The sequence below is a fragment of the Enhydra lutris genome, unplaced genomic scaffold (assembly GCF_002288905.1).
Source record: "Enhydra lutris kenyoni isolate GAN:26980312 unplaced genomic scaffold, ASM228890v2 scaffoldscaffold30, whole genome shotgun sequence".
NCBI lineage: Eukaryota > Metazoa > Chordata > Mammalia > Carnivora > Mustelidae > Enhydra > Enhydra lutris.
In genome coordinates this window covers 22,519,099-22,546,937 of record NW_019154114.1, presented here as the reverse complement: position 1 = coordinate 22,546,937, position 27,839 = coordinate 22,519,099, and the positions used below count along the sequence as shown (strand labels likewise).

The window sequence follows — 27,839 nt, the reverse complement described above, 5'->3', positions numbered from 1 at the left end:
GGGGGGGGGGGGGGGGGGGGGGGGCAGCAGGCTCCCCGCTGAGCAGACAGCCCGATGCGGGGCTCGATCCCAGGACCCTGAGATCATGACCTGAGCCGAAGGCAGAGGCTTAACCCACTGAGCCACCCAGGCGCCCCTTAAATTTCCTTTTTAAAAAAAGATTGCTCTATATTAAAAAAAAAAAAAAAAGATTGCTCTATGTGAGAGAGAGGGAGTGGGGGGTGGGCAGAAGGAGAGTCCCAGCATGGGGCTCAGTCTCATGACCCCGAGATCATGACCTGAGCCAAAACCAAGAGTCGGACGCCTAACCGACTAAGCCCCCAGGCACCCCTCTTTTTAAGTTTCTTATTTAGTTGCCAATCTTTACAATAAAACCAGACACTGCCCCTACCCCACCCTGGTCTGGATGGCCAGGCTTCCTGGTACATGGGACTTGCGTCACGGTTTTGTCTACCCGGAAGGCCAGCAGAGCCCATGGCTGCCCTTCCTGCCCAGTGTCTCCCCCTGACTTGTGTGACGGGAGCTCTTCTTCCTGGGGAACTGGGAGGAGCTTCAGTGACTCTGACCCTGGCTCACTGAAGTGTCCTCAGGGCCCCACTGTCAGGCAGCCCCGAGAGCCTTTGTCCCTCCTGCCGCATCAGTGATGTCCTGCCTGCTGTCCTTCCTCCCCGTCCTGGCACAGGAGGTCCTTGGCTTCAGGAACCGTTACTGCATCCGAGTGCCTGTGGGTGCCAGGTGCTTTGTGCCAGCCTGGCTATTGCCCTGCTGCCTGTGATCCCCATTTCACAGATGGGCACACTGAGGCTTTGTGAGGTTGGCATGTTTCCAAAGGGAAAGCCTTCCCTTTCCAGGTGTCCCACTCCATGGGTGGCTTTTTCTTATGGAACCCGCCCTTCTCTAGACTTCTTTTGTTTTATTTATTTATTTATCAGAGAGAGAGAGAGAGAGATAGAGCACAGGATGGGAGGAGAGGGAGCAGCAGGCTCCCTGCTGAGTTGGGAGGCCGATGTGGGGCTCAATCCTAGGACCCTGAGATCATGACCTGAGCCAAAGACAGATGCTTCACCGACAGAGGTGCCCCCCCCCACCCCGCCCCCGATGCCCTTGGACTTCTTTTCACGTTTGTGGCACAGTGGCCTGGCTGGCGAGTGCTTCAGGGTTATGGGAAGGGCCAGCCTGTGTGCCCCCTGAACTTGGGACTGGGCGCTTCGGGGTGCATGTGACCTTGCTGGACAGGGGCCTTTGATGAGCTCTTGCTGGGGTGTGGGTGTGATGTTGTCGGCCCTGCAGGGACCTCTCGCTGCTGTGTTGGCAGGTTCGGCGTGTTCTGTGGACACATGTGTGGCGGAACGATTTCAGCAGATGTGCCAAAGAGATTTTTCAGTCATACTCTGACTCAGGTGCTAACTCACAAGCCTGTGCTGAGAGGTGGGTTCCTGGACCCCCCTTGTTTGCCTCCCTCAGGGGAGCGTGGGCCCTGAATGTCAGCGCTGAGATCGCTTAAGACTCGAGGGCTCGTGAGTGTCAAATATCCTTTCATTTGAAAGTTACACATTCTCGTAAAGAAAATTCAGAATTAACAAAGTGTGGGAAGGAGAACTGTCACCTGTGTCGTCATCGAAATAGAAATACATTTAACGTGAAACCTCTCCTGTGGTCTTTTCTCAATAGATGAGTATCTAGTTATCAGAGTGGATTTCTAGATTCTTCTATGATAAATCCTCTATAATGTAAGCACTGATGTGGGGTTAGGGACCCTGACCCTGTGCAGTTGAAAATCTGTATATAGCTTTTTTTTTTTAATTTAATTTATTTATTTGTCGGAGAGAGAGCACAAGCAGGCAGAGAGAGAACCAGGCTCCCTGCTGGACAAGGAGCCCAATGTGGGACTCGATCCTAGGACCCTGGGATCATGACCTGAGCCAAAGGCAGAGGCTTAACCCACTGAGTCACTCAGACATCCCTAGCTTTAGACTTTCCCAGACACGAGTACTAATAGCCTTCCTGGTGAGAACCACTTGGTTAATACATATTTTGTATGTGACTTGTGCTGTGTACTGTGTTCTTACATTAAAGTAAGTTGGAGCAAAGGAAGTAACGTTCAGACACGATAAGGAAGAGAACACATTGGCAACTGTACCGTATTAAGAAAAAGCAGCGTGCGAGTGGACCCACGCATCTCAAGTCCGTCTTGTTCAAGGGGTCAGCTGTAGTTACAGGCTCTTTCCAGAAGTGGTCGATGCCATGTCATGTGCCCACGAGTGTCCTTGGGGTGATGTCACCACCGTTCAGTGATGGTGTCTGCAGGTGCTCAGGTTCCTGGGGAGGCAGATGAACAGCGTGCCCGCTGAGCTCACTCTGTGTGTGGCACTGTGTCCCCAGGCAGGGTCGTCAGGTAGCACGAGGGAGACTTCTGGCCCTCGCCATGGTGCACTGTGGCCTGCTCCAGCCAGACCCCCTTGCAGCAGCGTCCTTGCTGATGGCTTACCCACCGTTAGAGTTGAAAAGAGCAAAGTTCAACAATTGACGCGTTAGAAAATACGGCAGATGCGGCAAGGGCTTAGCAACAAGGAGCTGGGCCAAAGACACACCTGATAGCAGAAACCGCTTCACGGACAGAAATGATTGCTAATGATTGAAAAAATGTAAATTAAGACAGCTTTTTGTGATGATGACATTTTTGTCTGTTTTTACTCCTGAATGAAGTTTCTGATGCTGTTGGGATGCAGAGAGAGTGGAGCTTCGCAAAGACCCACCCTCTGCTCACCAGTCTGTACCGCAGGGTGGGTGACGTGTTCCTGGGCTGGCGGGAGCGGCCACAGGGCCCCGGGGCTCCCGTCCAGGGAGGGTGAGGGCGGCAGGCTCCATAGACCACGGCCGCTCCTGCCTAGACCCCTGGGGGCCCAGAGGCTGGACTTGTCACGTGGGCGGAACACCTTCTCCTTGAAAGGAGACCCGTTGCTGCTCACAGGGACCCTGAGGGTGGAGGCAGGCGCAGCTCTGGAAGTGGGGGGGGGTGAGGCCCTGCTGCCCAAGGAGCGGCTTGTTTCCACAGCCGACTTGGGGACCTTCTGTTGCAGCTCTTCGCCATACTGGGCCCCGAGGAGCTGCTTGGCCACTTGCAGGAGGTTCTAGAAACACACGAGGTGAACTGGCGGCACGTGCTCTCCTGTGTGTCTACACTGGTAATCTGCCTGCCCGAGGCGCAGCGACTGATTAAAGGTGCCCTTGGCTGGGAGCCCCCGGCGCGTGTGTGCGGGTCCCGCTGTTGGTGGCTGAGCCTGTGGGTGGAGGTGGCTGCCCGCTGCTCTGCTCCCTAGCAAAGGGTGCCCTGGGTCTTCCCGTCCATGCCCTCCATCTGCCTCCCATGCAGCCGCGTGCCGTTGGGGTCGGGTTGCTCCGGGCCCTCATGACCCAGTCTCTTGCGCTCAGCGCTGGGCGTGCACACGCTCCCACCCAGCGCGTCCTGCCCCTGGCACCACACAAGTCCTCGTCTGCCTCTCTCGTGGGTCCTTCCCTCCTAGACTGGGTGGCCCGACTGCTGGCCCGTGCGTTTGAGAACTGCGACCTGGACAGCATGGTCACCGCGTTCCTGGTGGCACGTCAGGCTGCGCTGGAGGGCCCCTCTGTGTTCCCGTCCTACCCAGACTGGTTCCAGGTGAGCCCCCCACCTCCGGCGGTACGCGCTCGCGACTGGGCCCCCGGCTCGCCGTCACAGGGACACTCACTCGTGTTCAGTGGTCAGGTCTGTTCGGCCCGCCTCCCCCGGGGCCCCATGCTGCCCTGTCCGGGGGCTGGTCCTCCCGTCGTGGCCGCTGCGCCTGCCGGTCTGGGTCCCCAGGTCGGGGTGCTGTCGGGAAAGCGTGAAGACGGTGTGGCGGGTCTGCGCCATGTGTGTCCTCGTTGGCCCTCCCCTCGGTGGACGCTGCCCCATCCATGTCACAGTGTCCAGACCTCCTGGGGCTGCTGTTGTGGGGGCGTCTATCCACACATCCACTTTGAAGGTTGGGAGAGCGTCAATCTGGTGGGTAGAGAGCCATCCGAGTCCTTGTAGATATTTCGGGTTTGCCTGGCGCACTGCCTGGCTGCCTGGTGGCTGCTTGTGGGGGGCCCACGCTCCCCAGCTCAGAGGGCGGCTGCACCAGCCAAAGCTGCCTTGGCCCAGCCTCTGCCCACCTGTTGGGGAGGATGGGCGGGCACGGTGTTTGCTCTCATCTCCTCAGCCCTGTGTTCCCAGCAAGAGCTACTGGCCCAGGGGCTCCTGCTGGACGCGCAGGGGCTCTGGCCATGTCCTCAGCCAGGGTTCCCTCGATGGTCCTAAGAGCCGGCCTGTGTCAGCATGTGGTTTCTTTCCCCAAGACCTGCATCCAGGTCATTCGGTCCAACCAGGTGTCTCTGGGCCTGGGATTTGCTGAGTTTTTGGGCGACATACGGACGGGAATGCTTCACACATGTTGCGTTGATGGTGGGGTGTTATTGGTTTCTTTTTACTTCTACCTTTTCAGTTTTATTGAGATACAGTTTATAGAAAATGCATGTAATTTAAGTGAAAGGTTGGGTGAGTTTGACAGATGTTTATGTGTCTGTTCAGTGTTTGAAGATCCCTTTTAATCTTTATTTTGAGAATGTTAATGTAAAAAGGCCAACGTGATGACTTTGAATTTGAGCCCTTTGGGGTCCTGAATCCCAGTTCTCAGCTCACCTCAGTGTCCTTGTAGCTGTCATTTTCCTGGAGTGACAGCGTGTGCCGCTGCAGCCGCACATCTGGGGACGGGTCTGCCCCTCTGATACTTCCTGTAAATACTTCAGAGACACTGCTCTCCTCTGGCGGCCTGTTTCTCGTCCTGTTTCCGGGGTGTCTTGAGGCTCACTCTTGATGGAATGCATGTTGCCAAGGGTCCCTAACCCTTGTGTAGACAGATGAGACGGAGGGAAGTGGTGCCCCTTGTACCTTGGTGGGAGCTGAATGGTGATGTGGGGGTGCTCCTCTTTCCATCTGGTGGCTTTTTTTTTTTTTTTTTTTTAGTTTTTTATTTTTTTAAGATTTTATTTATTTATTTGACAGAGAGAGAGAGATCACAAGCAGGCAGAGAGGCAGGCAGAGAGAGGGGGAAGCAGGCTCCCCACTGAGCGGAGAGCCCGATGCGGGGCTCGATCTCAGGACACTGGGATCATGACCTGAACCAAAGGCAGAGGCTTTAACCCACTGAGCCCCCCAGGTGCCCCTCTTTAATCCATTTTGAATTTGTTTTTGTGTGTGGTGTAAGAAAGGGGACCAGGTTCGTTCTGCGTGCGGCTGTCCAGTTCTCCCAACACCATTTGTTGAAGAAACTGTCTTTTCTCCGTTGGATCATCTTTCCTGCTCCGTTGCGGATTACTTCACCAGAGTTGTGGGTTCATTTCTGCGTTTTCTGTTCTGTTCTTTTGATCTATATGTCTGTTTTTTGCAAGTAACATGATGTCTTGATCACTACAACTTTATAAGATTTCTAAAGTTTGTTTTATTATTATTATTATTTTTTTAATTTTTAAGTAACTTCTACACCCAACATGGGGCTTCAAGCTGCAACCCCAAGATCAGGAGTCCTGTACTCTGACTGCCAGCCAGGCACCCCATGATCACCAGAAGTCCAGAATTATGATGCCCCCAGCTTTGCTCTTTTATCCCCCCAAGGTTGCTTTGGCTATTTGGGGTCTTTTGTCCATAGAAATTTTAGGATTGTTTGTTCTACTGTGAAGAATGCTCTTGGTATTTTGGTAGGGTTTACAGTAAATTTATGTATTGCTGGGGTACTTGGGTGGCTCAGTCATTGAGCGTCTGCCTTCGGCTCAGGTCATGGTCCCAGGGTCCTGGGATCGAGTCCTGTGTCAGGCTCCTTGTTTGGCGGGACACCTGCTTCTCCCTCTCTCACTCCTGCTTGTGTTCCCTCTCTCGCTGTGTCTCTCTCTGTCAAGTAAATAAATCTAAAAAAACACACAAAAAAATGGTAGAATTCATCTGGCCTGGAATTCTGTTTGTTGGGAGTTTATCAATGACTGAATTTCTTTGCTGGGAATCGATCTGTTCAAGTTTTCTATTTCTTTTTCTTCTTTTTTAAAAAATATATTTTATTTATTTATTTATTTATTTGAGAGAGAGAGAGAGAGAGAGAGAGAGCGAGCGAACATGTGCGTGAGAGGAGAGAATGTCAGAGGGAGAAGCAGACTCGGAGATCCCGGAACTCCAGGATCACGACCCTAGCAGAAGGCAGTTGCTTCACCGACTGACCACCCAGGCGCCCAAGTTTTCTATTTCTTCTGTTTCAGTTTTGGGAGGTTTTATATTTCTAGGTGTTTATCCATTTCTTCCAGATTGTCCAATTTGTTGGCATATAGTTTTTTGTCATGATGTCTTATAATTGTCCCTATTTCTGTGGTATTGGTTGTTACTTCCCTCTCATTTGTGATTTTGTTTATTGAAGTCCTTTCCCTTTTTTTCTTGATAAGTCTGACTAGAGAGTCCTCATTTTTGTAGCTTTTTTTCAAAGAACCAGCTCCTGATTTCATTGATCTGTTATTTTTCTTTTTTTTTGTTGTTTTAGCTTCTGCATTATTTCTGCTCTCATCTTTATTATTTCCTTCCTTGTGCTGGTCTTGGGTTTTGTTTTGTTCCTTTTCTAGGTCCTTTAGGTGTAAGGTTAGTCGTGTATTTGAGATTTTCCTCACCTCGTGAGGGGGCCTAAATTGCGATAAACTTCTCTCTTAGAACTGCTTTTCCGCATCCCAAAGGTTTTGGACTGTTTGTGTCCATCTTCATTTGTGTCCACATACTTTTTTCTTTGACTTCTTGGTTGACCCATTCATTTTTAGTAGCATGTGGAAACTCCATGTGTTTGTGGTTTGTCCAGATTTTTTCTTGTGGTCGACTCCTGGTTTTATAATGTTGTGGAGTTTGTTCTGTCGGTCTTTAGGTCGCTTTCTGGAGCATTTGGGATGATTTGAGTTATCTAGTTGTGTCTGTGGGACAAGGCGAGCTAGGGTCCTCCTGCTCTACCGCCATCTTCCCCTTACCCGCTGGCTTCTTGTGTCTGCACCACTCTCCTGTTCAGAAGAATTCTGACCGAAATCTGGCATTTCGATGGAGGTGCTGCAGGCCTCCACCCACAGTGGCAGAGGCTGTGGCGTTGTGGTGAGCTGGGCCACGGCAGGACTTCATGTGGCTGGGTGTTCGGTTCTCGGCAGAGGCTCCTCGTGGCCCTTCAGGGCCGGTGTCTGTTCTGGAATGCCCAGGGCCCCTCAGTTCCTGCAAGGGCCCATGTGAGCTGGCACTTGTGAGCTGGGCACTTTCAGGGGCGCCGGGGGCTGCCCTTCTTGACCCCCTCCCTTGCAGTGACCTTGTCCTCACAGAAGAGTCTGGCAGTTACCGTGGTTCAGAAGTGGCTTCATGGTGTGGAATGTGTTTATTTGCTAAGGAAACGCCCTTAGCAGGGCAGCTAATAAATACACTGTGCTTCTGAGGGTCACCGAGAGCGCAGTTACTGTTCCCTGAGGGATGGGGTTTTCATCTTTGCTGTAAGTGTTCAGCCCGTCTTCGCAGCCAGGCAGAGCTGTGCACGGTGGGCCTGCGTGGCTGTTTGCCTTTGGGTGCAGCCGAGCCTGTGTCCGTCGCCACTGCCGTGTCCCTTTGTGGGTGGTGTGGCCCCTCATGGAGCCAGCTGCCTGGCCCTCACCCCGCCTCTCCCTCCAGGCCTCCTTTGGGAACACGAGGGGCTTCCACAGCGGCAGCAAGAAGACACTGGTCTTTCTCTTCAAGTTCCTGTCAGACCTCGTGCCCTTTGAGGCACCCCGGTACCTACAGGTGAGCAGTGGCCCACACTCCCGGTACCTACAGGTGAGCAGTGGCCCACACTCCCGGGCGTCCCCCCGCTGGCCCCGCCGCGGGCCTCCCCACCAGGGATGTGCTTGTGCTCTCCGCCGCGGGCACCACGTGGGTGCTACTGACATGCCCGGGGATTGGCACCTTATCTGTCCCTGGGGGGCTGTTGGTGACAGCACACGGTCCCTCACGAGGGCGGGGAGGTCTGTGCTGGCTCAGAAGGCACCTGCTTGGTGGGGGTACATTGTCGCGGATGCAACGCTACAGGCCCCTGTTTGGTTTTTGAATGATGTATTATTTATTTATTTTTAGGTAGTTTCAGGTTTTTATTTAAATTCCAGTTAGTTAACATATAAAATAATGTATTTTTCTATTGAAGAAGAACTAGGATATACCCCAAAGTGCCCAAGGCCATTGCTTCCAGAGGTGGAAGACCTTACACCCTCAGATAGTTTGCATTTAAAAATTTTTTTTATTATATTTATTTGACAGAGAGAGAGATCACAAGTAGGCAGAGAGACAGGCAGAGAGAGAGGGGGACGCAGGCTCCCCGCTGAGCAGAGAGCCCAATGTGGGGCTTGATCCCAGGACCCTGAGATCAGGACCTGAGCCAAAGGCAGAGGCTTAACCCACTGAGCTACTCAGGCGCCCCTAGAGTTTTTAATAACAAATTTTTTATAACATTTTTAATAACAAATAATTTTTAATAACAGCATTTTTAATAACAAATCTGAATGAATTCTGTGATTAAAAATGCCTTACTGCAAGCTTTCTTTTTAATCAGATAATTCTGCCCAGCATTGTTTGAAGGGTAGGGCACTAGAAACTGATTCTTTTATTTATTTTTTTTTTAATTTTAATTTTTTTTTTAAATAATTTTTTTAAAGATTTTTATTTATTTATTTGTCAGAGAGAGAGAGAGGGAGAGAGAGCAAGCACAGGCAGACAGAATGGCAGGCAGAGGCAGAGGGAGAAGCAGGCTCCCTGATGAGCAAGGAGCCCGATGTGGGACTCGATCCCAGGACGCTGGGATCATGACCTGAGCCGAAGGCAGCTGCTCAACCAACTGAACCACCCAGGCGTCCCTAGAAACTGATTCTTAATTCTTCTTGTAATTCAGAAATTTCCATGACATTCCAAAGAATACATGTGACCTAAGGAACCAGGAATCCTATAGAACGTGCATGACCCAGTGAAAGCTCAGGACTCCCATCTGCCTTGAGGGCTCAACGCCTCGTCTGCCTGGGGCTGGGGCACCCCTGTGTTTGTACTGCAGGGGAGAGACTGGGGGGAGTGCCAGGCTGCGGAGGGTGAGGGCCAGCTCTGTGCGGGGACCCCGCCGCATGCTCTCCCTGGCCAGGCCAGCGTGGGAAGGAGAGACCAAAGCCGCATGTAGAGACAGACCCTCAGCCGGGGTTCTGTCTGTCCCAGCTCTGGCGGGAGCCCCCCAGAGTCCATGGCTCACTCATCCTCTGAGTTTCCAGCCATTGGTGTGAGTTCAGGCGGTGGCGGCAAGCTGTTGCTGCTACCCAGGAAGTCACCCCTCGTTCCCGGGCTGTGGGGCCCTGCTCTGCCGTCCGCCCGCAGGCACACATTCTCCACCCACCGCTGGTGCCGAGCAAGTACCGCTCCCTCCTCACGGACTACATCACGCTGGCCAAGACGCGCCTGTCTGACCTGAAGGTGAGTGGTGGCCTCCCCTCCCCGCAGTGGCCGCTCCTCAGCCTGTCCCTTCAGAGGCCTGGGCCTCATGTTCCCGCTGTGTCCCCTCTGCAGGTTTCAGTGGAAAACATGGGCCTCTACGAGGATCTGTCTTCAGCCAGGGACATCATAGAGGTAAGGTCACCTCGGTTCTGCTGCCGCCTGTGGCCTCTGGCCTGTGCTCACCCAGTACAGTCTGATTTCCTGGACTCGGGAGTGGAGCACGTGGGCCTTTCCCGGCAGCTGTAGCTGGAGGGCGGGTAAGTTACTGTGTGCAGAGGGGTCGGTCTGTCTTTCAGATCTTCGTTCACATGGGTTTGCATTGAAGAGGTCTTTAAAACGGGGTGGGAGGAAGATCTGTGTTTCTAAGAATTGCAGGAAAAGTGTTCACTGTATTTACATAAAGCAAATGTCAAATGGCTGTTTGGTGTGTGTGTTATTTTGAGATTTCACTTACTTAGGGACAGCTGGGTGACTCAGTCAGTGAAGTGTCTGCTTACAGCTCAGGTCATGATCCCAGGGTCCTGGGATGGAGCCCCTCAGTGTAGCCGGGAGTCTGCTTCTCCCTCTGCCCCTCCCCCTACTCATTCTCTCTCTCTCTCTCTCTCTCTCTCTCTCTCTCTCTGATAAATAAATAAGTGAAATCTTTAAAAAACAAACAAAATAAAAGACTCTCTTACTTAAACATGAGTGGCCGGACAGCCCTTACAGCTGCCATGAAAGTTTTAGGTGAATATTTTTAAGTAGTTTATTTATTTATTTAAGATTTTATCTGAGAGAGACAGCGAAAGAGAGCATGAGCAGGGGGAGGGGCAGAGGGACGAGCAGACTCCACACTGAGCAGAGAGCCCCACGTGGGACTCCATCCCAGGACCCTTGGGATCTGAGCCGAAGGTAGATACTTCATTGACTGAGCTGCCTAGGTGCCCCATAGTTTTAAGTATTTAATGTAGGTATCTAAGATTTATTGCTGTTCATATGTTGTCGTTTCATAATTTTGGTAACTCTGAAAAATTAAGTCCCCTCCCCTTCCCACTTCAGAGTCTTTCTTCGGAACCCTGTATTCTCCCGAAGGGGGTCAGAAGGGTGGCAGAGGGTCTCAGAGGTGGTGAATGGTCCCTGAGGGGGCCTGTTGCTAGGTGCTTGCTTCTCGAGAGCGTGAAACAGCAGTCAGTCCCTTTCTAGGGTCTTGCTGGCCTTGGTTTGTCCGAACGTCCCCTTGCTGTGCCAGCAGCCAGCCTGGGGCTGTTGACCTTGATACGGCAGAGTTGTCACGGCGTCAGAGGGTGGGCTGATGGCGCCCTTCCTTGCTCGGTGTCTTGTTTTTTTTTAAGATTTTATTTTATTGGGGCACCTGGGTGGCTCAGTGGGTTAAGCCTCTGCCTTCAGCTCGGGTCATGATCTCAGGGTCCTGGGATCGAGCCCCACATGGGGCTCTCTGCTCAGCAGGGAGCCTGCTTCCCCTTAGAGAAAGAAAATAAAAAAAAAATAAAATTAAAAAAAAAAAAGATTTTATTTTATTTATTTGACAGAGAGCACAAGTAGGCAGAGAGGCAGGTGGAGAGAGAGAGGAGGAAGCAGGCTCCCCGCTGAGCAGAGAGCCCGATGCGGGGCTCGATCCCAGGACCCTGGGATCATGACCTGAGCCAAAGGCAGCGGCTTAACCCACTGAGCCCCCCAGGCGCCCCTCAATGTCTTTTCTTTGAAATCTTCTGTTCCTTTCCCCACCCTCCCTGTACGGAGCCAGCCCGATAGCCAAGCACAGCAGGATGTGGAGAAGGCCATCACGGTATTCGAACACACAGGAAAGATTCCTGTCGCTGTCATGGAGGCCAGGTAGGGCCTTGCTTCCTAGATTGTCCCATCTGTTCTCAGAGCCACTCGTAACACGGTGCCTGTTGCTGGGTGGCTGAGGATAGTTGCCCCAGCACAGGTTCTGTAGTGAGGAGGCGCGGAGCCTTAGCTGTGAAACTCATTTTCTTGAGGAGAACCAATGGGTATGGTTGAGTAGAGCCCACAAAGTAGGACGAGAACGAGTCCATGGTTTGGTGGTTTGTGTGTTTGTTAATTTTTATGTTTAATTATTGTATTTGAGAGAGAAAGAGAACAAGCAGCGGGGAGGAACAGAGGGAGAGGGAGAGGCAGACCCCCCGCCGAGCAGAGAGCCTGATGTGGGGCTCGATTCCAGGACTCTGGGATCATGACCTGAGCCAAAGGCGGACACTTAACAGCTGAGCCACCCAGGTGCCCCTAAATAAGTAAATCTTAAAAAAAGAAAAAATGGTAGAATATCACAGCCGTGACGAGACGGGACAACTCACGTGTGCCGCCCTGTGAAATGCAGCGAGATTCTGTGGAAATGGGTGTTTTCGTAGCTGTCAGTAAGGCGCGCTAACACTTCGGTCATCTCTGACGCCTTTGGACCTGCCCTTCTCTGTTGCAGCATCTTCAGGAGACCCTACTATGTGTCGCACTTTCTCCCTGCCCTGCTCACTCCTCGTGTGGTCAGTACATGTGGTCATGGACTTGGGGCCCAGTTGGCAGAGAACAAAATTCTCACTGGAATCCCATTTTCCCCCACAGCTTCCAAGAACCCCTGATTCCAGAACGGCCTTGATAGAGTCCCTGAGGAGGTACGCAAGGACAGAAGGGTTTTTGACAAATGCAAAAAAATTGTTCTTTCGTAGAGAAATGTGTTTTATTTATAAAATATTGGCCTAAAATTTGTTAAGATTTCATTTTACTTTAGATATCTAAAGATTTTATTTATTTATTTGTTTTTTAAAGATTTTATTTATTTGACAGACAGAGATCACAAGCAGGCAGAGAGGCAGGCAGGCAGAGAGAGGGGAAGCAGGCTCCCTGCTGAGCAGAGAGCCCGATGCAGGGCTCGATCCCAGGACCCTGAGACCATGACTTGAGCCGAAGGCAGAGGCTTTAACCCACTGAGCCTCCCAGGCACCCCTAAAGATTTTATTTATTTGATAGCAAGAGTGAGCACAGTAGGGTGAGTGGCAGAGGGAGAGGGAGAAGCAGACTCCCCGCTGAGCAGGGAGCCCAGTGTGGGATTTGATCCCAGCACCCTGGGATCATGACCTGAGCCAAAAGCAGATGCTTTACTGACTGAGCCCCCCAGGCGCCCTCAACATTCATTAAGATTTTAAAAAGAAAATTTCTTTCATTCTGAATATCACCACTGAATATCATTTCTCGATGAACTTTTAGGACTGTCTTTCTGGGAATTTAAGAGAGTCACGTTATTGGTCCATAATCATTGTGAAAAGAGAATTTAAGCAAAGAAGGAAAGGAACAGGGAGACACGGAAGCCTCGCCCTGCAACAGATTGGACTAGACCTGGGACTCCAGTGGAACGTGGAGTCTCGGGCCCCTCGCTCACACTTGACCGGCTTTCCAAACTTGTTCTTTCTGTAAATCCTGCTTCCTAGTGAAGCTCCTAGAACATAATGATACCCATAAGAAGGTTGAAAAGAGGGGCGCCTGGGTGGCTCAGTGGGTTAAGCCTCTGCCTTCAGCTCAGATCATGATTCCAGGGTCCTGGGATCGAGCCCCGCATCGGGCTCTCTGCTCAGCGGGGAGCCTGCTTCCCCCTTTCTCTCCGCCTGCCTCTCTGCCTACTTGTGGTCTATCTCTGTCAAATAAATGTAAAAATAAAAATTAAAATTAAAAAAAGTTGGAAAGAGAAAGAGCCTAGAAAGTAAAAGTAAACTTTTTCATCTCAAAATAAAACTGTTTTCTGGGATCCTTATTTTTATTTATTTTTTACATAAAATATTCCAGAAGTACAGAGACCATTATAAAAAGCACCCATATCCCCCACTCACATTAATGCTTTGCTCTCTTTCCTTTTTTTTGTTTCTGCTCAAAATAAAACTGTGCAGGCACTGTTGAAACCCTTCTCGGGGGCCTGGGAGCTGAGGGAGCCTCCTCTGCCCTCTCCCCACCCCCTGCTCAGCTCTCTCTCAGTGTTTCTCCTCTCAATCTCTCTCAAAAAAAAGGACAAAACAAAAAACCCTTCTCTGTCCAGCTCCCTAACCCGCTTTCCTTTTCCCTGAGGAAACCATTATCCTGGAGTTGATGTATAATCTTTTTTCTATTTTTGTTTTATTTTGTTTTATTATTTTTGTAGTGGGGGAGGGTCAGAGGGAGAAGGACACAGGGCTCGATCTCATGACCCTGAGATCATGACCTGAGCCAAAATCAAGAGTCAGGTGCTTAACTGAACGAGCCACCCAGCCACACCTCTTTTTTCTCTGTTTAATTTTTTCAATTCTGTTCTGGGGGTACAGCTACTACGTTGCACGATCCCAGGGTCCCATGGCCTACAGAATACCTACCTTGACTCACTTATCCATCGTTCTAACAGAACTCTTTGGTGAACTCCAATATCATGTTTTGTTTTATTTATTTTCAAAGATTTTATTTACTTATGACAGAGAGTGAGAGAGGGAACACAAGCAGGGGGAGTGGGAGAGAGAGAAGCAGGCTTCCCGCTGAGCAGGGAGCCCAATGTGGGGCTTGATCCCAGGTCGCTGGGACCATGACCTGAGCTGAAGGCGCCCCAGTGTCATGTTTTAGTCGTGCTTCAGTAAACATCCTTCTGTGTATCCCCATGGAAACTCAGAATTTTTAGTGGAATTTCCTTAATTTTATAGATTAATTTGTGGATAGTTGACTTTGTTATAACTTTCCTTCTATGAACATAATATATCTTTTTAAGCCTTTCAGTTGTAGATTTTTCTGTCGTGTAAATTTTGTGTTCAGTATACTACTAGGTACTTAGATTTTATTGCTGTGAAAAGCATATTACTTTTTTTTTTTTTTTTTGGTTTTTGCTGAGGTAAGAGGTGCTCCCCTATCTCATAGTTATTTTTAGTAGCTAGGTAGTAGATTTTCTTTGTAGATACTCACATTGTCTATAAAAATAATTTGTCTTTTCTTTTTGATCTTTATACGTCTTCATTTTTGTCTTATTGTATTGGGTAGACTTTTTAGTATTATATGAAACTGTAGAAATAAACTGTCTTGTTCCTGACTCAAATAGGAATGCTTCTACAGTTTTACCAATACTTGATTTGCTGTAGTCTCCTTATATTTTCATGTGCTTTTTATGATATTAAGAAAGTTCCCTCTATGTGAATTTGCTAGGACTTTGAGCATGAATTAATGCTTTTTTGTGTCTCTGGAGATGGTTTGGGTGTTCTGTGATCCGCTCCAGGACGGACGACTTTGATTTTTCCACTGTCCTCCCATTCCTGGATCACTTCCTACTTGGTAATGATTTTTAATTGTGGAGGCTGTTGAATTCGAATTAGTAATACTTTAAGATTTTTGCATCTATGTCTCACATGTTTTTACTCATCTTGGCTGCTTTGACATCAAGGTTTTAGCACCTCATGGAATGAATTGGGTGGCCTTCCCTTTTTCCCGGGTCCTAAACAGTCCGTATAACGCAGGGATTCTGTGTTCCTTTAAGTTCGGTCAAATGTGGCTCTACAGTCCTCTGTTCCTGGAATCTATTTCAGAGGCAGGCTCTGGACAACTGTTTCAGTGTCTTGAATGTTTGTTGGTCTAGTCGGGTTTTTTATTTCTTCTTGAGTTAGTTGTATGTTTCTAGAAAACCATCTATTTTATCTAAATTTTCAAATTTACTGACATAGCATTGATTACCATGTATGTATATGTATATTTTTTTAAGTAGGCTCCATGCCCACCGTGGGGCTTGAATTCAAAACCCTGAGATCAAGACCTTAGCCACGTTCAAGAGTTGAATGTTTGACTGACTGAGCAATCCAGGCGCCCCCTGGCCTCGCCCCATGATTTTTTTGTAATTCCTGTTGTTAATTTTGCCCTTCATGACTCTGTCTTGTTAAAGGTTTTTCTGTTGTGTTAATTTTACTGCATAACTACTTTTTGGGGGGTTTTTGGTATTATTTTGGTCTTATCATACTGCTGATTTATTTTTTATCTTCTGTATTATTGCTTTTAGATTTTAACTTTACTATTGCCTTCTCCGTATTTCCTCAAGTTTACTCTTTTGTTCTTTTTATAGGTTCTGAAACTGGTTGTTTAACTCAGTGTTTTATAGTCTTTCTTGTGTTTTAATACAGGTATATCTTAATGTTAATTTTTTTTAAAGATTTTATTTATTTATTTGTCAGAGAGAGAGAGAGAGCGTGCACACACCAGCGGAGAGAGAAGCAGGCTCCCTGCTGAGCAAGGAGCCTGACACGGGACTTGATCCCAGGACCCTGGGATCATGACCTGAGCCTAAGGCAGAGGCTCAACCCACTGAGCCACCCAGATGCCCCTATTTCTAGGTTTTAAAAAATTGTTTTTGGAGGCCCCTGGGTGGCTCAGTCAGTGAAGCATCTGCCTTTGGCTTAGGTCATAATCTCAGGATCCTGGGATCGAACCCTGCATCGGGCTCCCTGCTCAGTGGGGAGTCTCTCTCCCCAACCCCCCTACTCCCCACCCCCCCTACTCCCCACCCCCCCTACTCTCCACCCCCACTCATGCTCACCCCTCCCCCCCAACTCATGCTCTCCCTCACATTCTTTCTCTCTCAAGTAAATAAAATCTTTAAAAAAATGTTTTTGTCAAAGTCAAGTAAGGATATAGAGTTAAGTTTCAGTTTTATAAAGTTTATTAGGAGAAACAGCCATCCCCCCACCCCTCCCTGCCATTTCTTTTTCTCTGGAGGCAAGCATTTTCAACTTTTATTTTTTTTTTTTAAAGATTTTATTTATTTATTTGAGAGAGAGAGAGAGAGAGAGATCACAAGTGGGCAGAGGCAGGCAGAGAGAGAGAGGGAAGCAGGCTCCCCGCTGAGCAGAGAGCCTGATGCAGGGCTTGATCCCAGGACCCCGAGATCATGACCTGAGCCGAGGGCAATGGCTTAAGCCACTGAGCCACCCAGGTGCCCCAAGCATTTTCAACTCTTAACTGAATTTTTTTTTTTTTAAGATTTTATTTATTTATTTGACAGACAGAGATCACAAGCAGGCAGAGAAGCAGGTGGAGAGAGAGGAGGAAGCAGGCTCCCCGCTGAGCAGAGAGCCCGATGCGGGACTCGATCCCAGGACCCTGGGATCACGACCTGAGCTGAAGGCAGAGGCTTTAACCCACTGAGCCACCCAGGCGCCCCTCTTAACTGAATTTTGATATTTATCTGTATATTTATTTTCTTTTTTTCTTTCTTCCTTTCTTTTTCTTTTTTTGGGGGGCAGGCAGCTTATTTAACCGTCACATTTGGTAGGTAGTTTGGTGAGGTATAAAAATCTGGGTCGGAAATACTTTTCCTAAAATTTTTTAAAGTATTGCTCGGTTGGTGTCTGGCTTCTAGTGCTGACGTTGAGCTGGTATGTTTCTGATTCTTTGCACGTGACCTGTGTTTTTCTCCGGAGACTTCCTGTGCCTTTTTCTTCCCTGTGTTCTGAAATTTTTTTTTTTTTTAAAGATTTTATTTATTTATTTGACAGAGAGAGAGATCACAAGTAGGCAGAGAGAGAGGAGGAAGCAGGCTCCCTGCTGAGCAGAGAGCCCGATGTGGGGCTCGATCCCAGGACCCTGGGATCACGACCTGAGCCGAAGGCAGAGGCTTTAACCCACTGAGCCACCCAGGCGTCCCCTTGTGTTCTGAAATTTAACGGCTGTGCATTTTGGTATTTAGGTCCACTTTCATTTCTTGGCTGAGCAGAAGGTGGGCCTTTTAATCTGGAAATTCATGCCCTTCAGTATAAGAAATTTTCTCAGATATTTTAAAATCTTCTGTTATGAGAAATTTAAGACAGAAAGTAGAATCGTGTTTATGTCACACTCACATGCCCCCGCCGCTCTGGGCTGTTTGGAAGCAAACCCCAGGCCAGATGACGTCAGTAGCTTATTCCCCGTGTGGCTCCTTGTGGCACCGACTTCTCAGGCATTGGGTGCCCGGTTGTCTTCTGACTTGTTCTCCGTTTTGCGTGTCTGTTTTTTGGGGTGTAATTTTCTCTCTTTTTAGTTGGATTTCTTCCAGTTTACCTGCCCGACCCTTCTGTCACTGTCTTAGCTCTTCGAGGATGAGTGGTGTCTGAAATGTCCTTTTCTGTGGGTTTCTGCATTTCCTCCGATTTGCTCTTTTCTTGTTCTTTGCATTGGTTTCTAATCCTGAAGCTCATGGCTTTCCGGTCCCCAGGTGCGTGGTGTGTTCCTCAGGCGCGGGCTGTCCTCTGCCTGGATGCGGCCTGCGAGGGGACTCCTGCTCTAGGACCCATCCATCTCCCTCCTTTCTCTGGTTCGTCATCTGGGTTTGCAGCACTGTGGCGAGGGCTGCCCTCCTGCCTCACTGTTCATTCTGAGACGCTGTGTCCTGTAGGCCATACCACTGCATGTGTCCCATACCTGGGCTGCCACTCTGCGGCTCCTGCTCCTCTGAACATCTTTGTCATAGGACTTTGTTCTATAATTCTGTGTATTTTTAATGACATTAATTGGATGTTTTTCTCCGTATTACTCATTAAAAGTCATAAATTCATTTTAAAAATTTGGAAATTACCCAAACTTTAATGAGAGAAGTAAAAATTGTTTATAATCTCACTACCCTAAAACCCCATTGGCAGATATTTTTATATGACACATTATGAAACAGGACAGTTTGATTCATGTAATGGTTTCTTTCTTTCTAAAAACAGGGTCATACTATAAGGTATGGGTAATAGATTATCTCATGTATTTTTGTTCTGTGATAATTTTTGGAATTGTGAGCTTGAGAGCTAATTTGAGTCATGGTTGACTTGGGTTTTCATGTTTTCTCCTGATCCAGGGCAGATAAAATTCCCCCGTCTCTGTACTCCACCTATTGCCAAGCCTGCTCCACTGCCGGAGAGAAGAAGCCAGAAAGTAAGGTTAATGGCTCTGTCCCTGAGACGGGCACCTTTCTGCCTCCCTGGTCATAAGGTATGCGGGCAAGACCTTGGCCAGTGCCGGTCCGGCTCCGTCAGGACAGACCTACCCTACTTGTCAGGTCCCAGCCCAGAGGCCGTGGCAAGTTACCTGCTGGGGCTCCTCCCTGTTGTGCTGCATGAGGCTGGGGTGCGCCTTCTGCTTGCTTGTCTTGATTTGGGTGACCTGTCAGGCGAGGCAGCCAGGCTTGAGGCCCGCAGTGTTGATTCTGAAGTGGGATGTGATTGGGGGGTCTGCTTACTGGGTCGGCCGAGGCTTCTCTCTTGAGTTGGAGATCGCTCGGCTCATGAGGACGAGTGCCGTAGGCCTAGGTCTGATCTGCAACTGCCTGCTTGCGACAGCAGTGCTGGAAGCCACGGGGCAGCCTTGCTGGCAGATTCCTACCCATCCCATGGTCTCCACTAATTGGGCGATGGTGGGAGGCCCATCAGGAGGGCCTGGTTCCTCAGCACCGTCACATGGTTTAAATCCTCTGACCTTTGCCGGGTCAGCTAGGCTGAATGAGGCTGTGTTTTCTAGTTCTGTCTCCCAAAACCCTTCCTTTTACACACTTGGATGATTTCTCACAGCCACGGAGACTGAAGAAACTTGAGAGGGCAAAGAATGAAAGTCCCGGGTCTCACACTTGTTTGCACCAGTATTGAAACAGCTCACCTCTGTGCTGGGGGTACCAGCGAGGCTGTAGGGCTGTGTCCCGTGTGTGAGAGGCAGCTCCTCCCTACTACACAGCCCCCTGGCCCTGCCTTGGGGGCCTCAAGAATATTCACTATACTTTATCTGGCAGGGCTTATAAAAGAAGCCTTATGATTTCTGGTTTTGTCCTAGTGTTTACCTTGTGAGGCTCACTGCATTTATCCCTTGTCTTCTCTGGTGACACCAGAACTGGAACTTATTCTGCTTTTAAAACATATGTAGTGTGCATTCCTTTTTTTTTTTTTTTTTTTTTTTAAGGTTTTATTTATTTATTTGACAGAGCACAAGAGCACGAGCAGGGGGACGGGCAGAGGGAGAGGTATAAGTAGGCTTCCCGCTGAGCAGTGAGCTGGATGTGGGGCTGGACCCCAGGGCCCTGAGATCATGACCTGAGCCAAACAAAGGCAGACGCTTAACCAACTGAGCCACTCAGGTGTCCCTCGAAACATTTTTCTTGAAGAGCTAGCAAGATGGTGGTGGAGTAGGAGACCTACATTTCGTCTGGTCCCAGGAATTCAGCTACTGAGTTATGAAACCATTCTGAACACCTATGAACTCAACAGAAGATCGAAGAAAAGAATAGCAGCACCTCTATGAACTGAAAAGCGACCACTTTCTGGAAGTTTCACATCTCTGATTTGTTTTTCTGGAGTCGTTGCTACCCTTTCAGCATTTTGTTTTCTTGTTCTTCTAGTTCTCTGGACAAAATGATGAAATGGAAATACTCACCTCAAAAAAAAGAACAAGAGGCAGTACCGACTGCCAGGGACCTGATCAGCACGGACATTAGTAAGATGACGAAACTAAGAGTTCAGAATAGCAGTTATAAAGATACTAGCTGGGCTTGAAAAAAAGCATAGAAAATACGAGACAATCCCTTTCTGGAGAAATAAAATCTAACCAAGTCAAAATCAAAAAGGTCATTAAAATCAAAAAGGTCGTTAATGAGGTGTCATAAAAAGTGGAGGCTCTAACTGCTCAGATAAATGAGGCAGAAGAGAGAATTAGTAATCTAGAAGACCAAGTAATAGAGAATAAAGAAGCTGAGAAAAAGAGATAAACAACTACTAGATCATGAGGGGAGAATTCGAGAGACAAGTGATACCATAAAATGAAGTAATACTAGAATAATTGGCATCCCAGAAGAAGAATAAAGAAAGAGGGGGCAAAAGGTATATTGGAGCAAATTATAGTGGAGAACTAACCAAATTTGGGGAAGGAAACAGATATAAAAATCTAAGAGGTACGTAGAACCCCCCCCTCAAAATCAATAAAAATTGGTTAACACCTCATCATCTAATAATAAAATTAACAAGTCTCAGAGACAAAGAGAAAATCCTAAAAACAGCTCAGAAGAAGAGGACTGACTGTAACCTACAACAGAAAAAACATTAAATTGGCAGCAGACCTATCCACAGAGACCTGACACTCCAGAAAGTACTGGCATGACATATTCAGGGCACTAAATGGGAAAAATATGCAGCCAAGAATACTATATCCAGGTAGACTGTCATTGAAAATAGAAGGAGAGACAAAAAGTTTCCAGGACAAATAAAAACTAAAAGAATTTGTGAACACCAAACCAGCCCTACAAGAAATTTTGAAAGGGGTCCTCTAAGCAGAGAGAGCGCCTAAAAGTAATATAGACTAGGAAGAAAACCAGAGACAATATACAGCAGCAGTCATCTTACAGGCAATACAATGCACTAAATTCATATCTTTTACTAGTTGCCCTGAACGTAAATGGACTAAATATCCTAATCAAAAGACACAGGGTATCAGATTGGATAAAAAAGTAACACCCATCTATATGCTGCCTGCAAGATACTCATTTTAGACCCAAAGAGACCTCCGGATTTGAAGTGAGGAGGTGGAAAACCAATTGCCATGCTAATGAACAGTAAAAGAAAGCTGGAGTGGCGATCTGTATATCCAACAATTTAGATTTTAAACCAAAGACTATAATAAGAGGTGAGGAAGGACACTCGACCATACTTAAATGGTATATCCAACAAGAAGATCTAACAGTTGTAAATATTTATGCCCCTAACATGGGAGCAGCCAATTATATAAGCCAATTAATAACAAAATCAGGGGCGCCTGGGTGGCTCAGTGGGTTAAACCTCTGCCCTCGTCTCAGGTCACGGTCTCAGGGTCCTGGGATCGAGCCCCGCATCGGGCTCTCTGCTCAGCGGGGAGCCTGCTTCCCCCTCTCTCTCTGCCTGCCTCTCTGCCTACTTGTGATCTCTGTCTGTCAAATAAATAAATAAAATCTTTAAAAAAATAACAAAATCAAACACGTCGACAATAATACAATAATAGTAGGGGACTTTAACACCCCCCCCTCACTGATATGGACAGATCATCTAAACAAAAGATCAACAAAGAAATAAGGACTTTGAATGACACACTGGACCAGATGGACATCACAGATATATGCAGAAAATTCCATCCCAAAGCAACAAAATACACATTCTTCTCTAGTGCACATGGATCTATTCTCCAGAATAGATCACATTGTGGGTCACGAGTCAGATCTCAACCGGTACCTAAAGATTGGGATCACTCCCTGCATATTCTCAGACCACAATGCTTTGACACTCGAACTCAATCACAAGCAGAAAGTTGGAAAGAACTCAAATACATGGAGGCTAAAGAGCATCCTACTAAAGAATGAATCGTCAACAGGAAATTGAAGAATGAACAAAGTTCATGGAAACAAATGAAAATGAAAACCTAACTGTTAAAAATATTTGGGATGCAGCAAAGGCACTCCTAAGAGGAAAGTATATAGCAATACAAACCTTTCTCAGGAAACAAGAAAGGTCTCAAATGCACAACCTAACCTTATACCTAAAGGAGGTGGAGAAAGAGCAAAGAAAGCCTAAACCCAGCAGGAGAAGAGAAATAATAAAGATTGGAGCTGAAGTTAATGCAGTAGAAACTAAAAGAATGGAACAGATCGATGAAAGTAGGATCTTGTCCTTTGAAAGAATAAGATTGATAACCCTCTGGCCAGACTTATCCAAAAGAAGAGAGAAAGGACCCAGATAAAATCATGAATGAAAGAGGAGAGATCACAACCAACACCAAAGAAATACAGACGATTATAGGGGCGCCTGGGTGGCTCAGTTAAGCATCTGTCTTCAGTTCAGGTCATGATCCTGGGATCGAGCCCCGCATTGGACTTCCTGCTCAGCGGGAGGCCTGCTTCTCCCTCTCCCGCTCCCCCTGCTTGTATTCCCTCTCTGTCTCTCTCTGTCAAATAAATAAATAAAATCTTAAAAAAAAAACAATTATAAGTACATATTATGAACAAGTATATGCCAAAAAAATCAGGTAATCTGGAAGAAATGGATACATTCCTAGAGATGTATAAACTTCCAAAACTAGAAACAGGAAGAAATAGAACACCTGAACAGAACCATAAACAGCAAGGAAATTGAAGTAGTCATCAAAAATCTCCCAACAAACCAGAGCCCAGGGCCAGACGGCTTCCCAGGGGAATTATACCAAACATTTAAAGAAGAAATAATACCTATTCTTCTGAGACTTCCAAAAAATAGAAATGGAAGGAAAACCTTTAAACTCATTTTATGAAGACAGCATTACCTTGATCCCCAAATCAGACAAAGGCCCCATCAGAAAGGAGAATTACAGACCAATTCCTTGTTGAACACAGTTGCAAAAATTCTCATGAAAATACTAGTCAGTAGGATCCAGTGGTACATTAAAAGGATTATTCATCATGACGAAGTGGGATTTATCCCAGGACCGCAAGGTTGGTTTAACATCCGCAAATCAATCAATGGGATACAACACATTAATAAAAGAGAACAAGAACCATATGATCCTCTTAATAGATGCAGAAAATGTGTTTGACGAAGTACAGCATCCTTTCTTGATCAAAACTCTTCATAGTCTAGGGATAGAGGGTACATTCCTCAATATCATCAAAGCCATCTATGAAAAACCCACAGTGAATATCATTCTTTGATGTATGAAAAACTGAGAGCTTTTCCCCTGAGGTCAGGAACAAAGCAGGGTTACTGACTATGACCACTGTGAGTCCTAGCCTCAGCAATCAGACAAGAAGAAGAAATAAAAGGCATCTGAATCAGCGAAGAAGTCAAACTCTGTCTTTTTGCGGATGAGATGAGACTCCACTCAAAACTGCCAGAACTCATACAGGAATTCAGTAAAGTGACTGGATATAAAATCAATGCACAGAAATCAGTTGCATTTCTTTTTTTTTTTTTTTTAAGATTTTATTTATTTATTTGACAGAGATCACAAGTAGGCAGAGAGACAGGAGGGCAAGCATGCTCCCCGCTGAGCACAGAGCCCGATGCGGGGCTTAATCCCGGGACCCTGGGATCATGACCCGAGCCGAAGGCAGAGGCTTAACCCACTGAGCCACCCAGACGCCCCGATCAGTTGCATTTCTATACACCAACAGCTAGACAGAAGAAAGAGAAATTAAGGAGTCAATCCCATTTACAGTTGTACCTAATCCCATAAGATTACCTAGGAATAAATCTAACCAGAGGGTCAAAGAATCACTACTCAGAAAAGTATAGACCATTCTTGAGAGAAATTGAGGAAGACACACAGAAATGGAAGATAGTTCCATGCTCATGGATCGGAAGAACAAATATTGTAAAAATGTCTATGCCACCTAGAGCAGTCTACACATTTAGTGCAGTCCCTATCAAAATACCATCACCTTCTTTCACAGAAAGGGAACAAATAATCCTAAAAGTTTACAGAACCAGGAAGGATCCCGAATAGCCAGATGAATGTCAACAACAGAAACCAGAGCTGTGGACATCGCCATGCCTAACTTCAATACATTAGAAAGCTTTGATCGTCAAGACAGCATGGTACTGGCACAAAAACAGACACATAGATCGATGGAATAGAGTAGAGAGCTCAGATATAGACCCTCAACTCTGTGGTCAACTAATCTTCGACAAAGCAGCAAAGAATGTCCAATAGAAGAAAGATAGTTTCTTCAACATACGGTGTTTGGAAAATTGGGACAGCCACATGCAGAAAAATGACACTGGACTGTTTCCTTATACCACACACAAAGACAAACTCAAAATGGCTAAATGTGAGCCAGGAATCCATCAAAATCCTTGAGGAGAACGCAGGCCTCAACCTCTTTGACCTCAGCTGTAGCAAATTCTTGCTAGAAACATCTCCAGATGCAAGGGAAGCAAGGGCAGAAATGAACGATTGGGATTTCGTCCAGATAAAAAGCTTTTCATGGGGCGCCTGGGTGGCTCAGTGGGTTAAAGGCTCTGCCTTCGGCTTGGGTCGTGATCCCAGAGTCCTGGAATCAAGCTCCGCATCGGGCTCTCTGCTCAGCGGGGAGCCTGGTTCTTTGCCTACCTGTGATCTCTCTCTCAAATAAATAAATAAAATCTTAAAAAAAAAAAGATAAAAAGCTTTTCCACAGCAAAAGAAACGTCAACAAAACCAAAAGACAACCAACAGAATGGGAGAAGATTTTTGCAAATGACATATCAGATGAAGGGTTATTATCCAAAATCTATAAAGAACTTAACCAAACTCAACACCCAAGGAACAAATAGTCCAATGAAGAAATGGGCAGAGGACATGAACAGACGTTTCTGCAAAGACATGTGAATGGCCAACAGGCACGTGAAAATGGGCTCAGCATCACTTGGCATCAGGGAAATACAGTGGGACGCCACCTCACACCAGTCAGAACGGCGACAATTAACAAGTCAGGAAACGATAGATGCTGGCGAGGACTCGGAGAAAGGGGGTCCCTCCCGCACTGTTGGTGGGAATGCCAGCTGGTGCAGCCACTCTGGAAAACAGCATGGAGGTTTCTCGAAAACTTAAAAATAGAGCTCCGTTCCGACCCAGCAATCACACTACTGGGTATTTACCTCACAGATACAAATGTAGCGATCCGAAGGGTCACCTGCCCCCCAGTGTTTATAAGAGCAATGTCCACAATAGCCAGACTACAGAAAGAGCCTGGATGTCCATCGACAGATGAGTGGATAAAGATGTGGAGTATGTATATACAATGGAACATTATGCAGCCATCAAAAATTGAGATCTTGCCTTTTGCAATGATGTGAATGGAACCAGAGGCTGTTATGTTAAGCAAAATAAGTGAATCAGAGAAAGACAATTACCATACGATCCGATCTCATGGATGTGTGAAATTTGAGAAACAAGGCAGAGGATCACAGGGGAATCTAGAGAAAATGAAGAAAGATGAAGCCAGAGGGAGACAAACCATAAGAGACTCTTAATCTCAGGAAACAAACTGAGGGTTGCTGGAGTGGAGGGGGTGGGAGGGGTGGGGCAGCTGGGGGATGGACACTGGAGGTGGACATATGTGCTATGGTGAGTGCTGTGAATTGTGTAAGACTGATGAATCACAGACCTATACCCCTGAAGCAAGACATTATGTGTTTTAAAAAAAAAAAGGAACATTTTTCTTTTACAAATATGTGATCAGATCTTTTTTTCATAAATTTATGCAATATATATTGAGAGCTAGTAATCATATATACTAATTCTTAGCTTTGTTCTTTTTTTTTTTTTAAAGATTTTATTTATTTGACAGAGATCACAAGTAGGCAGAGAGAGAGAGAGAGAGAGAGAGAGAAGCAGGCTCCCCCTGAGCAGAGAGCCCAATGTGGGGCTCGATCCCAGGACCCTGAGACCCTGACCCGAGCCGAAGGCAGAGGCTTAACCCACTGAGCCACCCAGGCGCCCCCTCAGCTTTTTTCTTTACATCTTATTCTTTTTTTAATACCCTGTCATAAAAAACAGTATGACAATGTTACTTAAAATTCGGAGAAATGGAATAAATTGTCACTCATCCACAATCCTATGTCCCCACCCAGACTCCCTCACTCTGCTTCTGGTCCTTTTTCTTTACATTTTAATCTTTATGGCATGTTGTGCATAAACCGTGTTTTTTCTTAAGTTAAACATTTATGAACAAATTTCTGGTCCAGTGATCGGTGCCCAGCAGCGCCTCCCCTCGTCTGGCGCCTCTGTCTGCCCTTCTCACCGACGAGCTGCGTCCAGGGCTGTGTGTCCTGTCGTCTCCCAGGTGCAGCCCCAGGGACGACGGCGGACGCCACCTGCAGGGAGGAGCCTCTGGGACGGCTTGTGGCTGCGCTCAGAGAGTTCCGAGCCGCCGTGGCAGACCCCGAGCAGGGTGATGGTGAGGACCTGGCCGAGGGCGGGGCTGTCTGCGGCGGGTTTTCGCGGGCCGCGTGGGTGTCCTCCGGGGCCTGAGTTCGGTTCAGCCTGAGTGCGGCGCTGGTGGCTGCTGGACAGGGCTCGGCTCTCGTTCGGGCTGTCATAGACCCTTAGCAGGGACGGCCGCTCTGCCGTTCGCCAGTCCAGCAGGACAGATGATGGGGAGGGAGAACACTGGCGTTCCGAGGCTCTGGGTGTCTTTCTGAAGTTACTGACCAGCAGGGCCACTAAGCACTAGGCCTCTGCTTCTGTGCGATGAGGTCCTAGAAAATGGCGAGGCACAAATGTTCGCTTGTGGAGGAAGAATGTGACTGGTTCACACTACAGAGTGGCAGTCCATAAAATCAAATACTGATGTCTCATATCGAAGAGATTTTTGTTGGGAAAAATGCAGAATCTAAAATAAATAAACCATATTTTTACCCAGGAAGTATAGTAAGTTTTTATAGATCATAAACCATTGTATTCAAACGAGGACAGAATATTCGGTCAGAGCCTCCCAGAGGAAATATTCCCAACGCCAGCTTAGTGTCCCCACTCGCGGTGGCACCCAGCGCCCTGTGTGTGTGGCCTTTCAGAGCTGCACTCCCATGAAGTAGGGACACGTGAAGGCCGGGGCGGGACCTCCGGGCTTCAGCAGGATCCCGACAGGTCCGGTCAGCCTTGTTTCTAGCCGCACACTTGCCGGTTCCAGCGGGCCTGGTGGCCTGTTTCCTTGCCTTGCGCCTGGAGGCTGGCGGTGGGACGCGGAGCCTCAGCCGGTGTAACAGCGTGAGGGGGACTCGAGAGTGTGCGTGCAAAGTGGAGGTCTCTGATGGCGAAGGAGCACGTGGACCCCTCAGAGAACCGGGCAAAAGGCAGTGTGCAGCCTCTGGCCCCGCTCTGTGGCATCTCGTGCCCGTCTCGTGTCGCAGTCTGCCCCGCCTCCTGGGGGACATGCGCCCAGGATAGGCAGAGCCAGCCCCAGGTGCAGGCATGGTTGGGTGTCCGTGGCTGTCTGGCTCCTCTCACTGTGGCCTTCTTCGTCTGCAGTTCTTTCTGCTCACCTGGCACTGGTCTCCGAGCGGCTCAGCTCCATCCTGGGCCCGGACGAGGAGGACAGCAGCCTGGGGCTCTCACGGGTCCAGCTCAGCCTCCGGGCTCCACACCTGGAGCAGCAGGAACAGGAGGTGAGTGCGGGGTGTGGGTGCTGGGCCGTCGAGTGGGCCTGTTTGGGAAACAAGACGTGGGGAGCTGGGCCTGCTCCGCCCGGGGTCAGCCCACCCCCACCTCTGCGTGTACAGACTCCTTTTAAATTTCTGCAGAACACGCAGCAGATGGTGTTTGTGGCCCCAAAGCCTAAAACTCTTGACTCTCTGGGCCTATA

General features: G+C 47.9%; 1 protein-coding gene across 2 annotated transcripts in view; it reads left to right on the top strand.

Moving 5' to 3' along the window:
- LOC111152747 (Fanconi anemia complementation group A) overlaps positions 1-27,839 on the top strand; it is a 61,563-nt gene that overhangs the window by 14,447 nt on the left and 19,277 nt on the right. For both annotated transcript variants that reach the window (XM_022511346.1, XM_022511347.1), the window contains 13 exons: positions 1,316-1,428; positions 2,707-2,783; positions 3,081-3,222; positions 3,525-3,658; positions 7,727-7,837; positions 9,443-9,538; positions 9,632-9,691; positions 11,304-11,392; positions 12,000-12,060; positions 12,140-12,189; positions 18,378-18,454; positions 26,322-26,435; positions 27,506-27,642. In XM_022511346.1, coding sequence (XP_022367054.1) covers positions 1,316-1,428; positions 2,707-2,783; positions 3,081-3,222; positions 3,525-3,658; positions 7,727-7,837; positions 9,443-9,538; positions 9,632-9,691; positions 11,304-11,392; positions 12,000-12,060; positions 12,140-12,189; positions 18,378-18,454; positions 26,322-26,435; positions 27,506-27,642 — 1,261 coding nt within the window. The remainder of the gene's footprint in view (positions 1-1,315; positions 1,429-2,706; positions 2,784-3,080; positions 3,223-3,524; positions 3,659-7,726; positions 7,838-9,442; positions 9,539-9,631; positions 9,692-11,303; positions 11,393-11,999; positions 12,061-12,139; positions 12,190-18,377; positions 18,455-26,321; positions 26,436-27,505; positions 27,643-27,839) is intronic.